At 65.0% G+C, this 8,233-nt stretch overlaps 1 protein-coding gene across 1 annotated transcript; it reads right to left on the bottom strand.

The window, feature by feature from the left end:
• Positions 1 to 7: 7 nt before the first annotated feature.
• WRAP53 (WD repeat containing antisense to TP53) lies at positions 8 to 7,944 on the bottom strand. Its single transcript, XM_058424409.1, has 12 exons — positions 7,880 to 7,944; positions 6,908 to 7,083; positions 6,725 to 6,794; positions 6,527 to 6,625; positions 5,959 to 6,067; positions 5,446 to 5,534; positions 4,700 to 4,790; positions 3,965 to 4,097; positions 3,112 to 3,320; positions 2,416 to 2,519; positions 1,713 to 1,856; positions 8 to 1,159 (listed from the first exon to the last, which is right to left on the bottom strand). The coding sequence occupies exons 1-12, from the start codon at positions 7,942 to 7,944 to the stop codon at positions 460 to 462; spliced, it is 1,989 nt and encodes a 662-aa protein (XP_058280392.1). The 3' UTR covers positions 8 to 459.
• Positions 7,945 to 8,233: the final 289 nt, after the last annotated feature.

Genomic DNA, 8,233 nt, shown 5'->3' with positions numbered 1-8,233 from the left:
ACGCTGGTGTCCCCAGGGTGACACAGGGTGACATTTGGTGTCCCCAGCGGGGCTGTGACCCCCGGGGGCCAGCGCTGGTGTCCCCAGGGTGACACAGGGTGACATTTGGTGCCCCCAGCGGGGCTGTGACCCCCAGGGGTCAGCGCTGGTGTCCCCAGTGTCACTCGTGGTGTCCCCAGCGGGGCTGTGACCCCCAGGGGTCAGCGCTGGGTGACAGCCGTGGTCCCCAAGGGTGGCAGTCACTGTCCCCAGGGTGGGTCACAGTCGGTGTCACCCCCGGCAGAGGTGTGGTGGCTGAGCCCGGTGTCCCCAAGGGCATCCCAGCCGTTGTCCCCGGATGGGTGACACACGGTGCCACCAGCAGGGTGACACTCGGTGTCCCTGGGGGTGTCCCGGTCGGTGTCCCCAAAGGGGTGACACTCAGCATCCTCAGGGAGGTGACAGTCAGTAGTCTCAGTGTCACCAGGGAGGTGACGCTCGGCGTTCCCAAAGAGGTGACAATCGCGGGTAACGGTGACCCCGGGGAGGTGACAACTGGTGTCCCCAGGGGGGGGGACAATCGCCCGTCTCGGTATCCCCAGGGAGGTGACAATCGCTGTCCCCAGGGAGGTGACAATCGCTGGTCCTGGTGTCCCCAGGGAGGTGACAATCGCCCGTCTCAGTGTCCCCAGGGAGGTGACAATCGCTGTCCCCAGGGAGGTGACAATCGCTCGTCCTGGTGTCCCCGGGGAGGTGACAATCGCCCGTCTCAGTGTCCCCAGAGAGGTGACACTCGGTGTCCCCAGGGAGGTGACAATCGCTGGTCCCGGTGTCCCCAGGGAGCTGACAATCTCCCATCTCGGTGTCCCCAGGGAGGTGACAATCGCCCGTCTCGGTGTCCCCAGGGAGGTGACAATGGCTGTCCCCAGGGAGGTGACACCCGGTGTCCCCAGGGAGGTGACAATCTCCCATCTCAGTGTCCCCGGGGGGGTGACACCCGGTGTCCCCGGGGGGGTCCCAGCCGCCATCCTCGGGTCCCCACCACCAGAGCTGCAGCCGAATGTCCCCTCCCGGGGCCGGGCCGTCCTCTGTCCCCTCCCGGTCGCTGTCACCGTCCCACGGCGCCGGGAACAGCCGCTGGCCCGAGGCCGTGGCCAGGAGAGGGAGCTCGGGGTGGAGGCTGCGGGGGAAAATTTGGGGGATTTGGGGTGGGAATTTGGGGGATTTGGGGTGGGAATTTGGGGTGGAAATTTGGGGGATTTGGGGTGAAAATTTGGGGTGGAAATTTGGGGGATTTGGGGTGGGATTTTGGGGAATTTAGGGTGGAAATCCGGGTGACTTTGGATAAAAATTTGAGGGATTTGGGGTGGGATTTTGGGCAGTTTGAATAAAAAATTTGGGGGATTTGGGGTGGAAATTTGGGGCAGAGATTTGGGGGTGCAGCTCGGGGGAGTTCAGGTGATTTGGGGCGGAGGCTCAGAGGGACAATCCGAAGGATTTGGGGTGACCAAGGTGACAATCTGGGGGGGCCCAGCACAGCAGTGACACCCCTCCCCAATTCACCCTGGAGTCCCCCGATATTTCTGGGGGGGGTCTCAGGAGTTTGGGATGGTCCCGGGTATTTTTGGGGGGACACAAATCCCAGACGCCCGGCGTGGCTCCCAGATTTTTGGGGTGGTCCCGGGTTATTTTTGGGGGGGTCCCCAGTATTTTTTGGGGGGGGTGGGCGTTACCTGGTGCCGTTGACGCAGTCGCGGAGGGCGCGGAAGCGAAGGAGGGGGGGCAGCTCGGGGGGGTCCCCGGGCCCGGGGGGGGTCAGAGTGTCCCACACGGTGACAAAGCCGTCGGTGTCACCGCTGACCACGAACTGCCCCGACCTGGGGGGACAACGAGAGCCAGGGCTCCGGGACCACCCCCCAAAAAAAGGGGTCCAGGGGTCTGGGACCACCCCAGAGGGTTGAAGAAACCCCCAGACCCCTCCCCCAGGTGTCCTGGACCCCCTAAATCTGCCCCAAGAGATGCTCCAGGTGTTCAGGACCCCCTCAAATTCTCCTCAAGAAGTGACCCAGGTGCCCAGGATGTCCCCAAAGTGTGACCCAGGTGCCCAGGATGTCCCCAAACTGTAACCCAGGTGCCCAGGGTGTCCCCAAGAAGTGACCCAGGTGCCCAGGATGTCCCCAAAGTGTGACCCAGGTGCCGAGGACCCCCAAAAATCCCCTTTGAAAGGTGACCCGGGTGTCCAGGATGTCCCCAAAGTGTGACCCAGGTGCCCACAATGTCCCCAAAGTGTGACCCAGGTGCCCAGGGTGTCCCCAGAGTGTGACCCAGGTGCCCAGGGTGTCCCCAAAGTGTGACCCAGGTGCCCAGGGTGTCCCCAAGAAGTGACCCATGGTGTCCCCAAAAGGTGCAGAAGTTTCTCTGGGGGGTGTCACTCACGGGTCGAGGTCAAAGGTCACGCGCTGGTTGGTGGCCACGCGCCGCGGCAGCGCCAGGAGGGGACGGTCGGGGACACGAAGGTCCCAGCACAGGATGTGGCGGTCCTGGAGGGGGCGGGGCCAGGAAGGGACACGCCCATCAGGGCTGGAGCCACGCCCCCAAATGCACAATCCACCCCAGCACACAAACCCCGCCCACAAAGCCCCACCCACCATGACAGGAGATGCCAATCATGCCCCAAGCCCCACCCCCAAAGCCACGCCCAGTGTGGAGGCCACGCCCACATTCACAAAGCCCTGCCCACCATGGGGTCACGCCCTCATAACAACCCGTGGGCACAACCACAGGCCACGCCCACAGGGAGCCACGCCCAGTGCCACACCCGCAGTGAGCCACGCCCAGAGAGCCACGCCCAGTGAGCCACGCCAGTGTGCCACACCCAGTGAGCCACACCCAGTGTGCCACACCCAGTGAGCCACGCCAGTGTGCCACACCCAGTGAGCCACACCCAGTGTGCCACACCCACAGTGAGCCACACCCAGAGCGAGCCACACCCAGTGTGCCACACCCACAGTGTGCCACACCCACAGTGAGCCATGCCCACAGTGAGCCACGCCCATCACGAGCCACGCCCAGAAAGCCACACCCAGTGATCCACACCCACAGGGAGCCACGCCCACCAGGAGCCACGCCCACCTTCCGCCCGCCCGCGTAGAGTCGAGTCCCGCAGGGGCTGAAGCGCAGGTGAGTGGGCGCGGCAGGGAGGCGTGGCCAGAGCGCCACGGCCCCGCCCCCTTCCCGCGGGTACAGCCCCAGGCTCCGCCCATAGGAGCCACAGGCGAACAGCGATTGGCTGGGGCTGAAGGCCAGGCAGCCAATCAGACCCCGCTGGCCCTGCCCGCCGTCTGCAGGGGGGGTGGGGACAAAGGTCAGGCCACGCCCCTCTGGGCACGGTCACGCCCACATCAGTGAGATCACACCCACTTTGGTGCCAGCCAAACTTCGCCTTCCTTGGACCACGCCCACCAAAGCCACGCCCTATCGTGCCCCACCCATTTAAGCTCCACCCCCACATCCCATAATTCCCCCAAACCATGCCCCACTGCCCCTCCCCATCAGGCCCCTCCCCCTTTTGCCCCACCCACTTAAGCCACACCCCTTCCCCCCGCAAAAAATAAAGGGGGATCCCCCACTTGCAGGCCACGCCCCTTTAGACCACACCCATTTAATCCACGCCCCCTTTACCCCATCAATCCCCAATTTCCCCCCAATTAAAGGGGAGGGACTCTCCCCCCAGCCCCACCCATTTAAGCCCCTCCCACCCTCTGGTCCCACCCCTTTTAACCCCCTCCTCTCCCATTAAAACCCCGATTTCCCCTTAATTAAAGGCAAGGAAATCGCCTCCAGCCCTGCCCTGACCCCGCCCCCTTAGGCACCGCCCCCTTAGGCCCCGCCCCCTCAGGCCCCGCCCCCTCAGGCCCCGCCCCTCAGGCCCCGCCCCCTCAGGCCCCGCCCCTCAGGCCCCGCCCCCTCAGGCCCCGCCCCTCACGCCGCAGCGCTCTCTCGTGGCCGCTCCGGCCCGGCCGCTCCGTCGGGAATTCTCGGACGGCGCCGTCGAAGCCCCCCAGGAGCAGGGAGCCGTCGGGGGAGAAGGCCAGAGAGTGGGGGGCGACCGGCTCGTCCTGGGGGGGGGGACCCCCGTCACGGGGGGAACCCGAAATCCACCCGGGGGGACCCCAAAACCCAGCCAGGGGACAGAGGGGACCCCAAAATCCACCCGGGGGGGCCCCAAAATCCACCCGGGGGGAGAGGAGACCCCAAAATCCACCTGGGGGGAGAGGGGACCCCAAAATCCACCCAGGGGACATCTGGGGGATGCCAAAACCCACCCGGGGGGAGAGGGGGACACCAAAATCTACCTGGGGGGACCCCAAAACACACCCAGGGGGAGAGGGGACCCCAAAACCCACCCAGGGGACATCTGGGGGACCCCAAAATCCACCCGGGGGGAGAGGGGACCCCAAAATCGACACAAGAGGGAGCCCAAACCCCACCCAGGGACAGGGGAGACCCCAGACCCATCTGGGGGACCCTAAAACCTACCCAGGGAGAGAGAAGACCCCAAAACTCCTCCCATTAAAGGTGCTGGGGGTGTCTCTAAAAGCATCGCTGGGACCCCAAATCCCAACCTAGGGACCAGGGAGACCCCAAAACCCACCTGGGGGGACCCCAGTTCCACCCCAGTTCCACCCCAGTTCCCTCCCAGTTCGTCCCAGTTGCCCACCAGGTGGTTGTGGGCGCGGAACGACCCCCGCAGGCTCCCGTCGAAGGCGTCCCAAAGGTGCACGGGGTTGTCCCGGCTGCTGGCGGCCACCCTGCCCAGTACGGACCAGTATGGACCAGTACAGACCAGTACGGACCAATACACACCATACGGACCAGTACGGACCAGTATGGACCAGTACAAACCAGTACACACCAGCAGCGGCCTCCCAAGCACACCTCCCCTGCTCCCAGTACCTCCCCAGTTCGCCCCAGTCACCCTGAGCCCCTCCCAGGATCCTCCCCATAAGCGCCAGGATCTCCCAGTTTGTCCCAGTAACAACCAGTGCCCTCCCAGTAAACACCCAGCGCACCCCAGCGCCGCCGTTCTCCTTCCAGTAACGCCCCCAGTACGCTCCACTCCCTCCCAGTACAGCCCAGTCCCCTCCCAGTGCTCCCAGTCCAATCCCAGTCCCCTCCCAGTGCTCCCAGTCCAATCCCAGTCCCCTCCCAGTGCTCCCAGTTTGTTCCCATTCTGTCCCCAGTCCCCTCCCAGTGCTCCCAGTCCAATCCCAGTCCCCTCCCAGTGCTCCCAGTTTGTTCCCATTCTGTCCCCAGTCCCCTCCCAGTGCTCCCAGTCCCCTCCCAGTGCTCCCAGTCCCCTCCCAGTCCAATCCCAGTCCCCTCCCAGTGCTCCCAGTCCCTTCCCAGTGCTCCCAGTCCATTCCCAGTCCCCTCCCAGTGCTCCCAGTGCTCCCAGTAGCTCACAGGCAGGTGGGCGGTTGGCTGGAGTCCATCAGGGGGTACCAGGTGAAGTCGTAGATGGTGTCACCTTCGGCCACCTGCACGGCCGGGACCTGCGACCCCCGAGTGACCCCCGAGTGACCCCGGAGTGACCCCCGAGTGACCCCGGAGTGACCCCCGAGTGACCCCCGAGTGACCCCGGAGTGACCCCCGAGTGACCCTGGGACCCCAAAGCCCACCGGAGTGACCCCTTAGATCCAAAATGACCCCAAGAGTGACCCCCAGACCCCCCCAAAACCCTCCCAGGACCCCCCCAGTGACACCTGGGACCCCCCAAGACCCCCAGAGTGACCCCCAGACTCCCCGAAACCCCCCCAGCCCCAACAAATCCCCCCACAGTCACCCGAACCCAGCCCCAGGACCTGCTCAGTGACCCCCAGGACCCCCCAATCCCCCCCAGGATCCCCCAAACCCACCCTCAGGACCCCCCAGGACCCCCCAGGACCCCCCCAGGACCCCCCCAGGACCCCCACCCACCAGCTCGGGCAGGGCCGCGCCCGGGGGGGGTCCCGGGGGGAAGGGGAGGTCGAAGATCCTCAGGGCGTTGTCGTTGCTGCAGCTCAGGACACAGGAGCCATCGGGGGCCCTGGGGGGCACAGGGCATGGGGACCCCCGCAGAGACCCCCAAATAACCCCCAGGGGATCCACAGGGGATGGGGACCCCCACTGTCACCCCCAGAGACCCCAAAACAACCCTCCAGAGGATCCAGATGTTGGGGACCCCCAGTTCTGACCCCCCCCCAGATGTTGGGGACCCCCGTTTTCAAACCCCAGAGAGCCCGAAATGACCCTCGAGGGGGATCCACAGGAGTTGGGGACCCCCGTTTTCAAGCCCTTGAGACCCCAAAACAACTCTCCAGGGGTTCCCCAGGTGTTGGGGACCCCCACTTCTGAACCCCCCAGGTGTTGGGGACCCCCCCAAACCCTCCCCATGGACCCTCAATCCGCCCAGAAGACCCCAGCCCAGCCCGGCCATGAGGACCGGGGTGGGGTTTTTGGGGTGATTTGGGGAGGTTTTGGGGTTTGGGGGGGGGGGGTCTCTCACCATTTGCAGCCTCGCAGGAAGTTTTCGGGGCGCCGAGCGAATTCCTGCCGCGCCCCCCACACCGGGTGCGGGGGGCGGCTCAGCTCGTACGGGGGGAACCTGGAGAGAGCGGGGGGCGTCAGGGACCCCTCCCCAAAAAAAACCCCCTCAGAGAGTCAGAGACACCCCCCCCCAAAATAAATCCCGCCAAAAACTCACTCGGCCTCCTCGGGCTCCTCCGGGGCCGCGTCCTGAGGGGTCCCGGGGGGTTCGGGGACCCCCGGAGGGGCTGCGGAGGGAGGGGAGAGGTCAGAGCTCCGTCCCCACCTCCAAAATGTCCCCAAAAAGCCCCCAAAACCCCCCAAAATCCCCCAAAATCCTCCCGCCCCCCCTTACGCGCACCGTCCGCTGCGGGCGCCGCCATGACACGGCGAGGCCACGCCCCCTCGCGGCCGCGCGTCCCCATGGCCACGCCCCATCTCCATATATGGAAACGGGCGGGGTCGCGATTGGCTCCTCCCTTCGTGGGCGGGGTCTCGGCGTTTCCCGCCAAGAGGGAACAGCCGCGGATTGGGGCCCTGAAATGGGACCCGGAAATGGGACCCCAAAGGGGCTCGGGGGGAGCTGGGACACCCCCAAAATGTCACCTGAGGGGATCGGAGGGTTCTGGGGGACCCCAAAATGTCACCTGAGGGGGTTGGAGGGTTCTGGGGGACCCCAAAATGTCACCTGAGGTTTTGGGGGGTCTCTCAAGGGGTCCCTGGGTCGTGTTCCCCGCTGCTGACCCCATGGTGCCTCCGACAGGCAGCCGTCCCAGTGCCCCCCCAGTGCTCCCAGTGCCCTCCCAGTGCCCCCCCAGTGCTCTCCCAGTGCCCTCCCATTGCTCCCAGCTGAGCTGGCGTTGGTGGCCAAGAGTTCCCCAGGTGTGGTGACACAAACCCCCCAGAGTGTCCCTCCATGGCCACCGTGACAGCCACGGCCATCACAACACAACCACGGCCGCCATGACACAAACATGGCCACCACAACCCAACCACTGTTACCATGACCCAACCATGGCCAATATAACCCAACCACGGCCACCACGATCCAACCACATCCACCATGACACAACCACGGCCGCAACGACCCAACCACATGCACCATGACCTTCATATGGCCACCATGACCCAACCATGGCCACCATGACCCAACCACGGCCACCATGACACAACCACGGCCGCAACGACCCAACCGTGGCCACCACGACCCAACCACAGCCACCACAACCCAACCACGGCCACCGTGACCCAACCATGACCGCAACGACTCAACCATGGCCACCATGACCTTCATATGGCCACCATGACCCAACCACGGCCATCGTGACCCAACCGATGGGTCACGCCATGGTGATGCATGACCATCATCATCCCGCCATGATGCAGGATGCCCGCCATGACGCAGCCATGGCCACCACGACCCAACCATGGCCGCCATGACACAGTGACGGCCGCCATGACACAGTGACGGCCGCCATGACATGAACATGGCTGCCATGACTCAACCACGGCCGCCATGACACAACCATGGCCACCATTACCCAACCACTGTTACCATGACCCAACCATGGCCAATATAACCCAACCACGGCCACCACGATCCAACCACATCCACCATGACACAACCACGGCTGCAACAACCCAACCACGGCCACCATGACCTTCATATGGCCACCATGATCCAACC

This window comes from Hirundo rustica, unplaced genomic scaffold (assembly GCF_015227805.2).
Source record: "Hirundo rustica isolate bHirRus1 unplaced genomic scaffold, bHirRus1.pri.v3 scaffold_365_arrow_ctg1, whole genome shotgun sequence".
Classification (NCBI taxonomy): Eukaryota; Metazoa; Chordata; class Aves; order Passeriformes; family Hirundinidae; genus Hirundo; species Hirundo rustica.
Note: the sequence above shows the minus strand (reverse complement) of the source record. Positions and strands in the feature narration are given on the sequence as shown.